Consider the following 19,413-nt stretch of genomic DNA (forward strand, 5'->3'; position numbering starts at 1 on the left):
CTTTCTCAGTTTGTGTTTTTGTGCAAGATTACAGCATCTGCAGATACAATAGATTTCCCTGGGAAGCTGATATGGTAATATTTCAAGTGGATTTTCGGGTAATGAGAGAAAATAAATCACATTACAAAATGGTTTTCTAGGAATGAAACTCCTCCCTAATTCTGATCACTAGAACTAAACTCATAATATACAATGCCTTGACAATTAAGTGCTCATCTAGATAATTCTTAAATATTGTCATAGCAACTGTCTGTACCACCCTCCACATTCTATCCATCCTTGAATTCACTTCAAATCCCCTTAGGAAGTTGGGATATTATGTAGCAGTTGCTCATGTCATTTGTGAAGCTATATATGGAACACTGTGTACAGTTTTGATCACCGTGTCATAGGAAAGATGTGGTTAACTAGCAAAGAAAGCAGAAAAGACATACAAGGATATTGCCAGGACTACAGGGACTAAGTTATTGGGAGAAGTTGATCAGGCTATGTCTTTCTTTCTCATAAAGTAGGAGAATGAGGAGGCAGCCTTACAGAAGTGTTTAAAATTATTGGAGGCATAGATAAGGTGGACGGTAATAGACCTTTCCTCAGAGTATGGGAGATTAAAACGAGGATAGATTTAGAGTGAGAGAGGAAAGATGCAAAATCTGCCTGAGGGAAAACATTTTCACTTTTAGAGTGGTGAGTACATGAATAAGCTGCCAGAGGAAGTGGTTGAGGCTTGTATGATACCTTCATTTAAGAAACACCTAACAGATTCACTGAAGGGAGGGGCCTGCAGGAATATGGGTTGAACACAGTAAACTGGGACTAGCTAGATGGACAACATGGTTAGCTGGGACATCTATGCTGTGTCACTCAGTGACTCTACCCAGATAACCAAGTCGTCGAGCACAGCAAACAACAGCCTAGCTAATTTAAAAGCAATTCTCAAAACTTTCTAACATGCATCTGCAAATTAGCCTGGTAACACTTACATTACTTATTTACCTACTATTCAGCCAAAAATAATTCACTCTTCCACATCCCCTGCATTGCCTTTAAATTATAATGTAGTGGTTAGATCATTAGTTGCTCAATAATTGTTTTTCAATTAAAAATTGCTGACAATTTTTTTTATTTTAGGTGGTACTTTCAATTCAAGCAGATTAGGCAGTGACAGAACAATGTACTTCAAAACTATGACACAATAGTTGATAATGCTTGGTTGTTCTTCAAAAATTGTACAGTACATTCAAGTTCTTATCCAATTTGCATTTAAACTGTCCAAAAATAAAAAACAAATCCCAAGAGACTTCACTAATTACAAATAAGGAAAATGCATAATAAGAGAGGAAGGGAAACATTATGAGAGATAAATGAATATTAATAAATAGATGGCCCCAGTGAGTGATTAAATAGAGGACAGAGTAAGGAAGACAAATTTCAGCACTTTACCCAAATAGCTGAGGATCTATCAGCATAAATGGAAATTTATAAATATTAGATAAATATTAGACTACCACAAAGATTAGGTTCGGTGAGCCAGTGATAAGTTAAATGCAAGGAAGTAAGTTTAAAACTTAAGATACTGCACAACAAGAGTCAGTGAAATATGTGGGACATTAAGGTACATGTAACAGAGGACTGAACATGCTGAATATAATCAGGGTAGAAGGTGAGAAGCTGGCAATGGGTGAAATGCTGTACTCAAGTATATGAAGGAATGAACAATTTTTGGCAAATTGGTGCTCTTCTTGCTTTAGAACAAGTTTTCAGCTTTTACTCTGCATTCAAGTAAGTAGACACCTTCTTCGACCATCATCAATAGAGGGGTACAAGGGATTAGATGCAGTTCAAAAATATATATTTTTATTACTCAAAACATTTATACCTTGGTTAAAGAAGCCATCGCCAGTAGTGCATATTGTGTTATTGGGTGATCTCTCATTTCTGGCTTTACAAGTAACGGTTCAATGCAGCAAACTTCGCCTTTAGCTCCACTAAACAAACAACGGGACTCGCATGTTCTCACTCCCATTACTCTCCTGAGATTAAAATTACAGAACGACATTCAGGTGCAGAACAACATGTAATAAAGCTGTAAGAATTAATAAAATAAACTAGATTAAACATGTTAAGTAGCCCGTTGGCAGTGTAATGGCATCTGCACGAGACTTCGAGGCGAGAGATCTCGGGTTTGAAACCGGCCAGCTCCTAGCACATTTTTCATTTGTGCTGGGTTGAGCATCAAGCTAGCAATTCGGCCTCATAAAAAACAGAAAAAAATGCTTAAAAATATGGCAATTTTGCCACCCAATGCGCAACAAGGAGTAGAAAGGAACAACAACCAACAAATATGTTAAACGTCAAATGGAAAATAGAAAACACACAGGTTCATAGATCACTATATGAGACAGAACTTAAATTCTTCTCTAATCAGTGGGTCACTTGGATCTGTGAAGAGGAATCAGTCCAGGTTAAAAATCAAGAGTATGGACACAAATCCATACTCCCAGATTAATCTTTGAGAGTTGGGGAGGAATATTCAAACTCTATTTTCCTTTATGACATTGAGTGAAGCTAAGCCCACAATATGGAAGGAAGTATGCGACTTACAAAATGTATCAGCTTGATGGACTAATGCTTTCTAAAAGACACCTTACATCTTTTGACACTGTCTTTCGGAATTTCTCCCATTGTAATGTTTTCTCTAACCTTCAGGTTTGCAACATCTTTTTCAGATACTTGTAACTTTATATTTTATTGGCATGCTCAATGGCAACACGAGAGGAGTCAGACAATGCAAACTTGCATTTGGTGCTACACTTCCCCACCTGACTGGTAGCAAGTTTACAGCAAGCCCCAAAACTTTGAACGGTACATGACGACATTAGCTTACAAGGAAATCATCCCACTTGCTTAAGTGTAACAGATGTAACAGCTGTTTACATTATAACAATCTATAAGGTAAAATTTATATGCTGAAAAAGTTTTAAAGCAATTTTCTTTCAGCTGCCTTCTTTTTCAAAAAAATTTACAAAAAACTGAGTACAATCATTAACAGCCCTTCCAATACACAATCACACCTGATCTGATTGACTATAGGTACAGGTCACAGTTAAGCCTATTTCCAATTATGCCCAACACCCAAGAACACACTTTTCCAAAGAAGCTTTCAAAGCTAATCAGAAAGAAGAAGAAATTGACTATAGATCCTGAACCAGAGGATCAGCAGCATTGACAGTCTACTACTATACATAATGATACAGCATAGAAGCAGGCCCATCAGCCTACCACATTCATGCCAGCCTTTTTCCACAACTACACTATTCCATTTGCTCGTATTAGATCTATATCCTTCTATCCTCACCTACCAGTGCTTGTTTCACATTGTGAAATGCTTGGTCAAATGTACAGTATGTGAAGAGTATTATATCTGATTCCGCCACCTCTTCTGGGAACTAATTCCAAACATCAATCACAACTATAAAATAAATACACCCTCAAATCCCTTTGAACCCTCTCCATCTCATCTTAAACTTCTGCCCCCTTGCTTATGATACTACTGTATGTGCTGTATGTACATACAGCACCAGCAATGGCAGAAACAGAATCAGCTGCAAGCCTGATAGATGTTAAGCAAATGCTGCGGGCAATTCACAATGTGAAAAAAAAGTATGAGCAGACAGGATGAAATAAGTCTAAAACTATGACAACAAAACAGACCTGAAACTGCATCTCAGGAGTGCCATATTGTTCTATTCTATGCAATTAAATTTCAAAAAAATAACATCTGCAAGTTCCACAAAGTTCTCAGTTTTTTTCTAGCTTCTTAATACATATTGTCTGCTAATACAAGTAAGATCAAACAGTTGACAACAACTCTCCTGAAGGTTACTACCATGATATCAATCTGCGTGAACAGCCCACAGACCACCAAAATGCTTTGAGGTTTGCTTTGGCCATGTGTATTGCAGACCTGCCCTTTGTAGGCTCTATCCTGTGCTTCTAATACTGGGAATACAATACAGATAAATCCTTGTCAAATAACAAATTTGTCTTGTCATTCTTCCCCTTGCCCCAACACTTTTTAATTGCAACATTTGTCCAACCACGAAAATCAGAAATCTGCAACCTCAATGATACCAAATCTGTCTTCCTGTGTCTCTCAAGGTCACTAATTTGCCATCTAACCCATCCTTTTTCCAAAAAAATCTGATCCGCCACCTGACATGCAACCTTATTATTAACTTGAAATAGCTTATGAACCTGACCTTTGCTCAGAAATACCCTCCACTACCTATTGATCTCTATCAGCCAATCATAACCACCACCAACAATCAACCCCTTCATAAACCCCAATTTTCAGGGTAAATAGTCTTGCCACTCCCTCATTGTTCCAATTCCCTTCAATTGAACTTCAACCCTCCCCATGTCCCCAACAAGAGTCTCAAACCAAATTTATAACTGGTCCACATCCTACCTTTATTCTAGTGATTCAACTACTAGGCCAATTTGTATTACTATTCCATAATGGCATGAGTGAAGCAATACAACTAAAAAAATTAACAAAATCTAACATACTTAATCTTGCACATAGACTTCCCACAGAAGCTCATCTGAAACTCATGTTTAATCATCAGTAGGCATATATTAAGTACAAGATATATTGAGATTTGCCTCTAATGTATATAAAAAAATACAAAACTTACTTGAAGGAAAGTTCAAACACTGAGCCTCCACTATCATTGCAAATGGCTATGGTTGGGTCATCAGTGAACTGTTATAAAAAGGATAATTCACATGTATTACACACAAATTAAATTAACAGAGTAGCTTGTTATAAAAATTCAACATAAAAACAAATATTCAATTACAATTACCTAATATTGAACACACAAGATATGTCCTAGATATCCATATATTTTTATTATGTAAGGGGTTTCTTCTTTTATGTTATAGCTAAGGCTAATAAAATGGCTTCTTTGTTATGTTATAATAAAATGGCTTCTCTGTAATGTTAACTGCTGAGTTAATGGTAGCCGCTTGTTTGGGTTATAATTAATGATAACGAGAATTGTATTCATTTGCTAACCAGTTGGGATAGACGTTATTCTTTCTTGTGTATCTATAAGCTATTGTTCTCGCAGGCTTTGGGGAGAAGGCGCAATGGGGACAGAGAGAGGAAACAAGATGAGTGAGATGCTGTAAGATGGACGAGGAACGGACCCTGAGCGGGAGTCCGAGGCCCAGGGTCTTCAGCGAGGAGGGGAGACGAGGACAGACTCGCGTGGAGTGTTTAGTTGACCACCAAGGGTGGTCCCATTTGAAGGTCCGCAGAGTTCAGAGGACATTGACTGAAGGAAAGGGAGGCCCGGTTCTGTAAGAGCTCCAACGAATTATTTGCACACAGAACTGATAGAGTTACTGACTTGGCGCCTTTATTGTATTTGTTTCTACTAACCCATCACCAAGAAGTACTTATAAAGTGTAATCATTTAATCGCATATGGTGTACTAACTGTTATTTGGCGTGGTGGGGTACATCACACAGCACCTACACCAACTTGATTACCCATTTTGGCGGGGCCGAAGGCTGCTCCCCCTAGACGAAAGCGAGCTGAGCAACCCTGAGGCTTACCAGGAGGCTACAATTACTTCATTATTTTCTTCCCACAATTGTAAGCAATAAAAATTACTTGTTTATTAGCTTCTTACTACTTGTTTTTCAAATCTACTAAAAATTAATTATAATTCACTTTCAATGATGATAATCTCCAGCCTTTAAACTGTCCAAAATACACAACCATTTCAAGTTGATCTTTATACCTGAAGCAGAGTTCTTTGTTTTGAGGTCAAATGTTATTACTTCAGCCAATCAGATTTTGATAAAACTGTATCCCTAACACTTAAATGAACCATATACATCAATAAACCTAAAATAAGATGAAAAAAGTAATCAAAAGCCTAATTTTAATTGAAATCTACTATTTTAATCCCTCATCTTTGTTAATTGATTCTTTTTAATCATTGCCAAGATTTGAGGACCCAAGTTACAGGAAAGATTCAATTCTTTAGGACTTCATGCCCTATAGAGCATAGAAGATGAAGGGAGATCTGACAAAGGTATACAAAATTATGAGGAGTATAGACAGGATAAATATATACAGACCTTCTTCACAGAGATTGAATGTGACTAGAACTAGAGGTTATGGGTGAAAGGTGAAATGTTTAAGAGGAACGTGAGGGGGAACATCTTCACTCAGAGGGTGGTGTGAATGTGGAACGAGCTGCCAGCAGAAGTGGTGGACACAAGTTCAATTTCAACATTTAAAAGAAATTTGGATGGGTACATGGATAGGAGAGGTATAGAGCCCTATGGTCTGGGTTCTGGTTGATGGGATTAGGCAGATTAATAGTACAGCACAGACTAAACAAGAAAAAGGACTTGTTTCTGTGCTGTAGAGTCCTAAGATTTCTGTGACTTCTACGACATAGAAATATTCAATATTGTTTTACAGCCAAGCTCACTAAAGTCAGAAAGTTAAAATAAATTCCATAAGTTAAATGCTGCATTAAATTCACACCCCACAACATAATATGGTCAGCTGTAGTTACTAAATAGAGAATTCATGTGTAAATTAAGGAAATTAGTATTCTATCCTATTGAAATTTATTCATGACAGTAAACCTTTATGTGCAGGATGGCTGTCCCTGGAGGATGAGCATCAGTTATCGTTCTCAACAACTTCCCATTCGCTAAATCCCACATGGTAATCTACAAGAGACAAAAATAACACACAAGTGCTTTATAATTGTAAATTCTGCATTCACAGTTGTATGCATACTTCAGCATGATTTAAACACTTTTTGAAGGTGCAATTCAATTTTTCTATTAGTTCTACCTATAATCCAGTCCATCAAATTTGTACAAAAGACATTGCTAAACCTTTGCATCAAACAACCAATTAAACTGACTAGAATTGTTACAAGAGAATATTAAAAACTAAATACAAACATGGTTCCCAGTTATATGCTGCATAAAATTCTTCACCAGCTACTCCAACACAAGACAAACCTCAGAAGCATCTTATACATTACCATTGCCAGAAAGATTGATATAGCAGGCTGGCTCTACAACGAACCAATCACTACAGCATCCTCAGTATTCTTTTATAATCAGGGATATCTTTTACTCATACTTTCTACTCCTTCCCCGATAGCATTTGTTCCTTGGCAAGCTGCAGTTCAATAGTTGACATGCTGGCTCTATACCTTGTCAAACAGGCTAGTATTGAAAACCGCCTCAGTAAGGTTTTACAACCCTTTTTCTTAAACAAGCCTAAACTAATGATTACTTCTACAAACATCCACCCCAAAATTAATTCAGAACCTCAAGTAATTTTTTTCTGTCACAAACTCTGGCAGCCCAATTTCTACAATAAAGGAGACACAACATGTACCAGGAAAGATGTAGATAAAGTCATAAAAGCACTTTTTGGCAATTTTTTTTTCAGAAAATACAAAGGAACTGAGAATTCTTTAATTCATGCTTTGATGAGGGAATTGGAAGGTTGATGTATTAGTGGCAGGCTCCTGTAACAGCTTTCAGTTCTCTGGCATTTTGGCCAAGAGCTCTCCCTTTCAGATAAGGCAGATGAGTAAAAGCTGGCAGAAAATGCAACAATTTTTTTTGAAACCAACAGAAAATTTTAATATTTAATTTTGCCTCAGAATTTTTTGATTCCAAAAATTAAATGTGTCAAAATCGTACCTGCCTATCCAGTCACAAACTTATATACCAATGGTATTAGAATCCAATTTAAAAAAAAACACAAGTCCACCAACTTAAATGCTTGATGTGAGTAATTTTTTAAAAAAGGTTAAAAATCTGCAGGCAGATATACTAAAAAATTCTCACCCTTCAACAACCTTCCACCAAATGGACAGCAGTCCTCTACTACAATAACTGCCAGATGTCAACTAAGCCTACCTGTCCCTTGGCAAACCCACAGAGGAGACGAGTGCAGTCACTGTTGATACTGAGCGCTGATACAGCTCCATACTGAGCCCCTACTGCTGTGCTCCCTAGACACAACCGCAGAGCTTGATTTGGATCTGAAAGAGAAAGATCTTTAAGATAAATAACTCATCACAGAGCTACATATACTTTCATAAAGTAACATATGATACAATTAGTAGCTTCATCTAAAATTTTTGTATCTAAAAATATGAAGAGAATTAAGAAATTTATGCATTAAAGAAAAACCCTTGTCTTTCACTAAAAACTCTAATCCTTGTCTTTCACTAAACCACAACTATCTGTGAAATGAGATGCTAACAAATAAAACTAACAACGTCCCAATTTTCAAGTTAAAAAGAATATGCTAAGTAAAAGGTAAGAAGTAACAAAGGTGAAAGATGATGAAAACACATTTTTTTGTTTCTTTATACAAAAAGCAGCAATGGAAGCAACTGCTTCACACAAACTACTGTAAGATATAGGATTGTAAAGCAAGGACTTTATACAGAAAAAATGAAAAGCCTGCATTAATCTAGCTTTTTCCAAAACTCCAGTACAGCCTGAAGTTCTCCGCAATAAATAACACAGTTGTATTTTCGGAGTGTGGACAGCACTGCAAAGCAGCTAAGTAACACAAACAGTTCTGAAATAAATTGCCAAATTGGCCAAGGTTTCACTAGATGGTGCTTCAGGCTTTAATTATGACATTAGAAAGTATAATACAAATGGAGGCAAATTAGGAAAGTTAGTCAGCTTTGGCTATTTTATGAAGCTCTGTACCCAGCCCTCGCCCTTTCAGTCTTGCCCAAGACCCATGAAGACACAAGAGACTGCAGATGAAGGAAATCTGGAGCAACACACAAAGGATCTGTGCATTCAATTCCCATGGAGGATTTGTCTACTCTACTAAAGAATTACTGCTTTGACCAGTTTATCTCTCTCCTAGTAATTGAAAGAATGCTTTGAATAAAACCTTGGGATCTTCTAAATCAAGCGAATATTGTTTAATGTTTCATTGGAAAGCAAGCACTCCTATTATGACAGCATTACCCCACCAGTAATAAATGCCAATTTAGATTATATTGTGCAGTAGTTCCATTGGGACTTAAACTTAGAACGCTGAGTCAGGGAAGAATGCAGTGGCACTAAGCCAAGTTTAACAACTAATATGCAGTATATTATTGCACTCGCTACTTTGGATAGAAAAGTCAGATAAATATTCCTAAACATTAAATTAATTATGTCACAGATTACCATTAAATGTATTAAAATTGACTTTATAGAACAAGATGGCTTGGTTTTCCAAATGGTCTTTTTCAGTTCATGCATTCTATTTTAGATATTCATATGAAAGGGGAGAAAGTAATATGACAGCAATGTGATTATATTCCTGAACAAGTGATCCAAATGTCTGTATTGGTGATCCAGAGAGATAACATGGTCGCTGAGCAATTCTAATTATTTAAATCCGTCACAAAAACAAGTTAATTTTAGTGTAGTAACATTGAAATTTTCAAATTCAATAAACACAACTGGTTCATAAAAACCATAAGACATAGGAGCAGAATCAGGATATTCAGTCCATTGAACCTGCTCTGCCATTCTATTATGGCTATTTATCATTCCCCCCTATAATGCATTCCCCTGCCTTCTCCCCGCAACCTTTGGCATCCTTACCAATCAAGAACCTATCAACTTCTGCTTTATATGTACCCAATGACTTGGCCTACACAGCCATCCATAGCAATGAATTAAACAGACTCACCACAGTCTGGCTAAAGAAACTACTCTTCATCTCTGTTCTATGAGATCTCTCCTCATCATTCTAAACTCCAGTGAGTACAAGCAAAGCCATCAAACACTCCTTTAGCCCTTTCATTCCTAGAATCATTCCCATGAACCTCCTCTGGACGCTCTCCAACATCTTTTTCTTCAGATAAAGGGACCAAAACTACTCACAATATTCTTATTGTACTCTGACCAATACCTTATAAAGCTTCAGCATCACATCCTTGCTCTTATATTGTAATCCTCTTGAAATGGTTGCTAAAATTGCATTTATCTTCCTTATCACTGAACCTGCAAGTTAACCTTTAGAGAATTTGGCACAAGGACTCCCAAGTCTCTTCACACCTCAGATATTTGAATTTGCATTTAGAAAATAGTCTACACCTTTATTTCTTCTACTAAAGTGCATTATCATACATGTCCCTGCACTATATTCCATCTGCCACAATGTTGCCCTTTCTCCCAATCTGTCTCAGTCCTTCTGCACACTCCCTTCTTACTGAACACTACCTGCCCCTCCACCAACACCGAACCCTGTGGAACAAGACAGCCAATTATAAAAGGCCCCCTTTATTCAGCCAATCTTCTACTCATTCTCATATCTTCCCTGAAATACCATATGCTCACTAAAGGAAAGAAATCCACCATTCATAGCTGGTAAGTCTATGCACAAAGTCAGACCAATGGTTGATGCTGATCAATCATCTAAAATGGCCAACAATTCACTCAGCAGGAATCTCAACAAAAGCAGAGTAAATTATAGAATGCCCACAAGACTCGTTTCAGTTGTTCGCAAGTAGTAGATGATATGTCCACAGCCATGAAGTCCATTTGCTCAACAATAACTTGGTCAATGATGCCCAGTTTTTTGGTTCCAGAGCACCATGCAGCTCAAGAACTCATTACAGTCTCAGTCCAAATCATCAGTAAGATGGCTGAGTTTTTAAGAGTGACTACCCTTGATGTTAAAGAGTCAATCATTTGACCAAGTGTGGCTTCAAGGAATCCAAAAAGAACATTAACTCATTTACTCTCTTTCCACTGCTGCAGACCAACATTCTGCTTTTATTTCCATTATGCATTCTGATAAATTATATAACTATATGATCATAAAGCATAGGAAAAGAATTATGCCATTTGGCCCAATGAGTCTGCATTCAATTATGGCTGATTTATTTTCTCTCTCAACCCCATTCTCCTTTGATACCCTTACTAAGAATCTATCTACTTCCTCATTAAATATGCTCAATGATTTGACCTCCACAGCAGTCTGTGGCAATGACTTCCACAGATTCACCTACCTCTAGCTAAATAAATTCCTCATCTCTAATCTAAAGGGATGACTTGTATTATTAACAATTCTCTCAATTCTGGGACACAGTTCAGTAATAATGAACGAGCAGAGGAGTCCCCAGCTCCCAGAGTAAGTTTAATGTTTAAAAGATAAGATCCAGTCATTCATTGCAAGTATTAACTTGGCATGATAATCTCAGTTGCAAACAAGCACCATGAATTTTCCATTACTGGAACAAATTCTGGCCGAGGTACCTTTGGTATAAACATCCATATGAATCAAGTTATTAATTATTTAACCTAATTTCTTTTTCCTTTCCTTAATGCCTCATTTCTCTCTTCATCTCTCTAATTCTCTAAATTTCCTCTGTTAACCCCATCCTAGTATCAAAGTTTCATGTCCCTAACCTCTCTATTTTATCCCTTAATACCCACCCAGTTTAGACAATAGACAATAGGTGCAGAAGTAGACCATTCAGCCCCTCGAGTCTGCACCGCCATTCTGAGATCATGGCTGATCATTCACTATCAATACCCAGTCCCTGCCTTGTCCAGTTTATTCTATTCATTTAACCACCTCCCATGCCCTTGCCCTATTTCCAGCAAGGTTCTAGCCATTCAGCTTTGCTTCCTGGCTCCCATATTAACTGGTATTATTAACAGTTCTTTCAACTCAGGGACAGGCTGCCTCCCTCTGCAAATCTGCTGTCATCACACCTGCCATGCTAAATTCATATCCAAACTGACTAACCTGTCCCAGCTCACTGAACAGTTTGTTACCCCCCAGATTCATGCTGAACTTTCCTGGAACTTTTTGTTTGAAGCCCTCCAAAAGCAGCCATCGAAACAGCTTTCTTCGAAATACTAACGACATACAATATGCACAAAATTAATCAAACCCCTCTACCTTTCCAGAGGTCATGCTTTTGACCACCTATGCTCAAGAATTATTTCCTCCTCAAATCTTTCTACATCTCTATTGCTTTTTGTTTCTCCTTTAAGTCACTACTTAAATTCCTTTTGTTATCGCCCATTACATCTCTATGTACTACGGCATTATATGTTTTGATTGTTAATGTTTGTTTGAGACTGTTAAAGAATTGTGCTAATTTAAAGATGCATGAAATATCCCTAAAACCCACACAAAAAAAGGAAAGATGGGGGTAGAATCACAAAATAGAAAATATTACAATTCTATTCTATTATTTCTGTACCATTATAGATGAATAGTGGAGACAGCTTACAAAAAAAGGTTAATAAGATAAAATTCGCCTGCAGTACTTAAATTTAAAGGTAACTTGCAATCTTAGACAGAAAAACAAGCATTTTACTTTATGTCAATTATTGGAGCTTCAGTTTGTAAAGGCAGAAAGCAAGCAAGCCCCCTAGGTACACCCACACCTCTGTGTTCTGTACCTTTTCCTATATATCCAGGGCGACATGAAGAAAAAGAAGAGACCACAAGTCAGCATTCAATGTTCAGCATATTATACATAAAAATATTAAACATTTCCTCTATAACTTAAAGAAACACAGCACTCTGCACACAAAAGAGATGCATATTACACAAAGATTGCTGCAACATTGCACAAGCCTTCACTAAAACAAATAAAGACAAATATTAACTTAAATTAAATATAAACCTGAAGGCACACACTCAGCAACTCAGGAACAACTTCTTCCCCTCTGCCATTTGATTCCTAAATGGACATTGAACCCTTGGACTCTACCTCATTTTATTAATATGTATTATTTCTGTTTCTGGCACAATTTTTAATCTATTCAAAATACGTATACTGTAATTGATTTACTCATTTATTTATTACTATTTTAGTTTGTATTATTTTCTTCTGTACAGTAGTATTATGTATTGCATTGAATTCTGCTGCTAAGTTAACAAACTTCACAACAAATGCCGGTGATACTAAATTAATGTCTGCTTCCGCCCAACATGTGATAGCTTTTTCAATTTTACTGGCTAGGAGAGCTATTTTGCTACACTGGAAAGAATCTAACCTACCTACTGTTCTTTATTGGCTCTCCTCCATTATGTCATGTCTAAGCTTGGAGAAAATTAGAAGCCAGATATTTGATACATCCTTTAATTTTAAACAAGTCTGGCGACCCTTTATTCAATATTTTCACATGACTTAATTTTATTTATTTATTTTTCTTTATTCTCTTTGGGGAAAATCCTTATCCATGAAGGTTCAGAGATGCTTGGAAGGATGTTTCTTCTCTCTTTTTTAATTTTATCCTCAATTGGACTGCCCAATCTTTCTTTTTCTTTTTTTCTTCTTTCTCTTTTTTTGTTTCAGATTAGTTAGTGGGTTTTTTTCCTTTATCAATAAAATTTCCAATTTTTTTTATGATTGCTATGAGGAGTTGTAGTTTTTTTTAACCATTGTATATATAACAGCATAATATTTTACCTATTTGGTTTTGACATTATATACTTTCTGTTTGTATTATTACTGTTTATATGTCATTTATATTATCTGTTTGCTAAACTCCTCCTCTGATTTGTATATTCTTTATTTGAAAATCAATAAAAAGATTGAAAAATGAAATGATAATAAACCTGATTCTGATACATTTATCCAGGATGTTGCAGTTATAAAGCAACAGCTCTGCTAGGTGTGCCATTTGAACTATTATTTGAGGGGGGAGATGTAAACCTTAAAAGAGCCTGAACTCATTACCCAGAGTTTACTGGTTCAAGTCCAGCCATGCTGGGAAATGGCTCCAGATAGCAGTCCTGCCGTACTCCTTCAAGAGTATAAAATACATGACCACGTTCTGGGGTTACTCTTGACTAAACAGCTAGTAAAGCAGAGGTAATGTTGCCCTGAAGTGAGCCAACACTGCAAATATTTAAACTTATCAATACAAAGGATAGCTGCACTGCAAGTGCCTTCCAACAGTAATTCATGTTGATGGCACAATTCAGAACTATTTAAAAGCACGCTTTTTCTTATATTCAAAATTAATTGCATGTATAATATTTTTATTGATTTGAAGCTCAAATATGGTCATTAAAAGTTTTCACAATGCTTTTACGGCCAACTAATATGTTGTAACGTTGCTAATTTTATTTGCACAAACAGAAAAACACCACATTGCCCAGTCCATTTAAATACTAACAATGTTCTCTTTGGAATTATTGTATTTTTTCATCCCCCTACTATAACAGAATCAACACAATTTCAAATAAGTGAAAGCAGGATTCTTTCTCACAAAGGAGTGCATAATTAAAAAGCAGCCTTGCATGACTCCAATCAAACAATAGAAAGGTCACCACCAGTTTCAGCATACATTCAGGTAACAAATAATTTGGACTTTAGTTCATTCCAAGGATGAACACACACATCTTGCCAGGATGAACACACACAAAATACTGGAGGAATTCAGCAAATCAAGTAGCATCTATGCAAAAGAGTAAATAGTCAGCATTTTGGGCTGAAACCCTTCATCAGGACTGAGAAAAAAAGATGAGGTTAACACAAGAAGGTGAGGGGAGGGGAGGAAGAAGTCTAAGCTGGCAGGTGATGGGCGAAACCAGGAGGGGGGAGGGATGAAGTAAAGATCTGGGAACTTGATAGGTGAAAGACAAAGGGCTGGAGAAGGATGAATCTGATAGGATGAATCTGCATTCACTTGGAACATTTTAGGAACAATAAGATGATAAAAATTTAACCAAAGATTTTCTATTTATTTCACATGACAGAACATAATGGGCACCGGGCCTATAATTTTCTTTATTGAGGCTATAACTTTTTATCTTACCACACCAATTTGGTAGAATTGCCCAATTTCAAAATTATTTCTTTTTGCCATATAGAAACAGGGACCATGTTGGACACATATTTACATGTAGAAAAATTTGAACATGAAGACTTCAATGTAGTTAGAAGAAATCTGAATAACTTAATATTTGCAGATTCAGAGAAAAACTTTTATTTTAAGACAACAATATTATTAGGGTTGTTACAGTGAGCACTGAACAACTGAGGAGACTGTGAAAGATTTCTACCTTACCAAATACAAGTGCCAATCCATGTGACGTGCCCACTGCTATGAGGTTTGACACAACCTGGAGAAGCAAAAAGTCAATTTAAATAAAAAACATAGACTTGTGGCTACAAGAATATTTTATTGCTTGCTTCAACTGCATTAAATAACTGAATCACAAATTCCATCATTGCTGAAGGCAACCACACGGTTTCATCTTTTCTACTTAGACTCATTAAAGTATGCAAGTTTTACACAAATCATGTACATTTCGAGGACACTCTAGCCATCATTTTCAGATGAAATAGTGCCCATTGGGAAATTTGATTGGCAGTCTTACATGACTTCCATCAGCCAGCTGAAAAGCTCTAGGTCACCAGCACTTCCGTGCAATATTCACACATGTAAGATGGGTCCAATGAATACAACATCCATAAAATGTGGACTTTAATATGCACGGATTTCATTGAGTCAAGACCAACCTTCCTCTTTAAAAATCATAATAATTAGTCTGCAAACAGAACATTTTGGAAATGCCTCTACAGATAGAAAACAAAATAATTATTTTTTTCAAGTTGATGCCTTTTCTTTCACTGATGAAGTATCAAGCAGAAAGCAAACATTTCTCCATCTAAAATGCTGCCTGACATACTGTGCATTTCAGCTTTTTTTTTTAATTTTAGCCTTTTCAGAATCTGTAGATTCCTGCTTTTAAATTATTTTAGATTCAATTTCTTAATGTCACTGATCTACAAGCCATGACAGGGCATTTCAAACTTGTAGAATGTTTATCTTGGGAAGTCTAGCATGCTTGCAATGTTCTGAACAACCACAGATCAAGAAATCATTATGTGCAGGAGCGGCTCAATTGAAGACAGTCAGAGAGAGATTTCGTTACAGATTGAATAAGAACAGGCATATCATTCAGGAAACAGGCAAGGAACCAATTTTGGAACCCAAAATAACAAAGCACATAGAGGATAGATTAAAGCAAAAACAACTTATGTCAAAGTATCAAAAGATTGGAGAGAAAGTAAAGCAGAAATGAAGAAAGCAAAGAGGTGAGATAAAAAATACCAAATAAAATAGAAGGATAATCCAATGTCTTATAAGTAGATGAAGAACCAACATGCAACTAACAAAAAAGAGTAGAACCTATGAGATACCACATTCTATGTATGGAGGTGGTTTAGATATAGGAGGTCAGGTTTTCAATGAGCATTTTGATAACTGATCTTCATAAGAGTTGGGGACAGTGCCAAAACTGTACATAGGCAAGTGTGTGTGAAATTTTGGATGGGATTAACATCATAACAGAGAAAGTATTAAGGAAGTTACCGCTTTATAGCATGGTTAAATTGGCACCCAGATGATTTACTTTCCAGGCTGCTAGCAGAAAGCAGGGGACAAATAGCAGAGGCTCTGAATGTAGCATTTCAGTTCTCTTTAGCATTTGAAACAATGCCAGGTTTTCACGACTGCTAGGAGCGCGCTAGACAAGTTATTATAAAACAACCAACGTAAGTTTACTGGTGGACAAGTTATTGGACTTCTAAGTGACAGTAAAACTTTCATTTAAAAAGGCACCAATTAATCAAGGTCAATCAGCATGAATTTATAACTGAAAGGCAGACCTTACTACCTGAATTCCTCGTGGAGAGTCAGTAACTGTTTGATATAGTCCACATACATTTTTGCAAGGTTTTTGTCAAGATCCTATTTGGACAAGTAAAGAAAGGTACAGTGGTAAATTGGATCAAATATTGCCTCAGTAGCCGGAAAAAAAGAATAATGGGTGATGGGTGATTTTATAATTGAAAGATTGTTACATGAAATATTTGAAAGATGCCACCAGGGCTCAGCCCCTCAGAGTCCAGAGGCATCAGGACCTCAGACTGAAGTCCCTTCTCATAAAGCTCTTACAGGGGCTGCACTAAGCTTCAGTACATCCCACAACATATATGCTTATACCCTGGAATATAGCGAATGGCAGCATCTTGGTACAATGGAAGGCCATCAGGTATAAGACAAACCATAGCAAGATTTTTCCACTGTGCTGATGATCTTCCAGTTGATGCTTGACTTCATTTGTATCCCTGAGAACAGCTCAAAGATTATAAAATCATCTGTTGCACAGCTGCTCAGGGAAAACCTCAACAAGGGCTAACTCACCCTCTTTCAAAACTCCTTAACAATCAGTCCATAAATAAGTGGAAGACAATCTCATCTGCAACACTGTCATCTCAAGGGCAGCAGCATGCTCCATGTTGACTGAAGCCTGTCTGTCTTCTGGTGAAAGTCCAGCAATGTGGCAAGGTCCAAATGAATGCAACAGTGTATAGCAATGAGGCCAGGCCCAGCCTTCACAACACCAAGCAGACACAGAACCTCAGCACATGTATACTTCAGTTCTATGAACAGGATGATGCAGCACACACAAAGATAGCTATCATGGTAAGGGCTGGGTGGAGTACATTTTCTTCCTCCCATTTCCTCTGGAGAATTATATATAATGACTAAATCGAAACAAACAATCCTGGATCTCAAGATGAAAAAGAACAAATGACTGCCACAGCACACTCTCATGGTATGGCACACCTCCACCAGTTATAGCAACACAGAGCGCCTCACACCTAATGGTCAGGTTCTTGCTTGACATCCCAGTCTATTTGTCACCTTGGCTAAAGGTTCATTTTAGTGTCAAAGTATTCATGTACAATGCAACTCTCATATTCGTCTTCTCCAGCTAGCCATGAAATACAGAAGAAAAAAACACAGGAGTCATTGAAAGACATCAACTCTTTTCCCTGCATGAAAGGGAAAAAGAAACAAAACTCACAAATCCTAAACCCCCAAACCCTCCCTCGCACAATAGCTAACAGATCACCCCCATGGAAAATAGTGGCTAGAACATCAAACCCCATATTCCCACCCCTGCAAAAAAGCGACAATAACATCAAACCCCCAATTCTCTTTCTCACAAAAAAAGAGCAACAATACAATCAAACCCCCCACTCTCATACACAAAAATTAACAGATCGTTCATACAGAAAAGCCAGGAAGAACATCAAACCTAAAATCCCCAGCCCTTTTCTCTCACAAAAACCAACACATCACCCATCCTGCACCCCAACCTGCCAATCGGCAACAAGAAAATACAGCAAACTGAAGGAAAGCAATATAAACTACAGTCTAATAATCACATAAATCTTAGAACTTCGAAAACATCCTCCCATCAGAATTAAACTCAGCCCTTCTGTGAAGACCACCAACCGCGTCACAGACTTGCGCCCTTCTATATGACACCAACCGATTGATGCATGGCCTCCGTGGAGAGCAACTGCAGATCTCCTCCACATTCGCTATCTGCTGCATCTAATTATCGTCATACACCCCAGCTCTTCAGTTCCACATTCTTAGCACCTTCAAGTGCTTAGAGCTAACAGTGTGGGGAGTAGAGAATCTCTGTTTAGACCAAGTTATTTAGTTGTTGAGATATTCTCTGTTTGATAGTGATAGCATTCACAGCACTGGTACTATTAGTTCTTGTTAAGACAATGACTGCTAGGCAAAATATGTCAGGTCCTCTGTAACATGACAAAGACATGTCTATCTGAAATCTATCTAACAGAGTCTTCAGAGATGCAGTTTCTTCCCTGGACTACTCCCATGAACGATGTATTAGCAGGCTCAGATTTTCAAAGGCTGTCATTCCTGACAAGTTGGGAATTCGACATGAAAACTTCTGATCATTTTCTCATGTCTGTATTGTTCTGGTGTGCTGATTATGGTCACTTTGACTTCTCCATAGGAACTTGTCACCAGTTACCACAAACCTCTACTACATCACAACACACAGAGATGGTTTCACCTTCAATTTCAGTGAGGAACAGTTGATACCTTGAGAATTTGGATTTGGAAGTGTTGCTAGGTTCCCACAAGTGCAGGCAGCCACTGACTGCACAGATAAAACCAAATATTCATTCTAGCTTCCCATTAATGCCCTGGACCCTCTGTTCAACGGCACAAATTTCCCACGCACAAACTATGTCGTGATTAAGAACTATCTTAAGTTTTTCTTGATGGTAAATATTATATATGTAGGTGAGGTGGTAGAAGCAGATATGATAGCAACATTTAAAAGAAACATGAACAAGCAGGGAATAAAGTGATACATAACACGTACATTAGCTTAATGGTTTGCATAGACATGGTGAATTGAAGGGCCTATGCCTGTACTGTACTGTTGCGTGTTTCTATCTGTACAATTTTGTGTTTTCTTTTTACAGGATTTCTATATGGGCTTCAGTGTTA

General features: G+C 37.2%; 1 protein-coding gene across 3 annotated transcripts in view; it reads right to left on the reverse strand.

Annotated features, from left to right (window-relative positions):
- Positions 1 to 19,413, reverse strand: part of vps8 (VPS8 subunit of CORVET complex) — a 607,159-nt gene that overhangs the window by 561,436 nt on the left and 26,310 nt on the right. For 2 of the 3 annotated variants that reach the window (XM_059967078.1, XM_059967079.1), the window contains exons 6-10: positions 15,127 to 15,181; positions 7,978 to 8,102; positions 6,676 to 6,762; positions 4,698 to 4,765; positions 1,877 to 2,030 (exon numbers count right to left, since the gene is read on the reverse strand). In XM_059967078.1, coding sequence (XP_059823061.1) covers positions 1,877 to 2,030; positions 4,698 to 4,765; positions 6,676 to 6,762; positions 7,978 to 8,102; positions 15,127 to 15,181 — 489 coding nt within the window. Of the gene's footprint in view, positions 1 to 1,876; positions 2,031 to 4,697; positions 4,766 to 6,675; positions 6,763 to 7,977; positions 8,103 to 12,504; positions 12,691 to 15,126; positions 15,182 to 19,413 lie in introns of those variants that run through there. The other variant, XM_059967080.1, reaches the window with a different exon arrangement.

The sequence above is a fragment of the Hypanus sabinus genome, chromosome 4 (assembly GCF_030144855.1).
Source record: "Hypanus sabinus isolate sHypSab1 chromosome 4, sHypSab1.hap1, whole genome shotgun sequence".
Taxonomy (NCBI): Eukaryota; Metazoa; Chordata; class Chondrichthyes; order Myliobatiformes; family Dasyatidae; genus Hypanus; species Hypanus sabinus.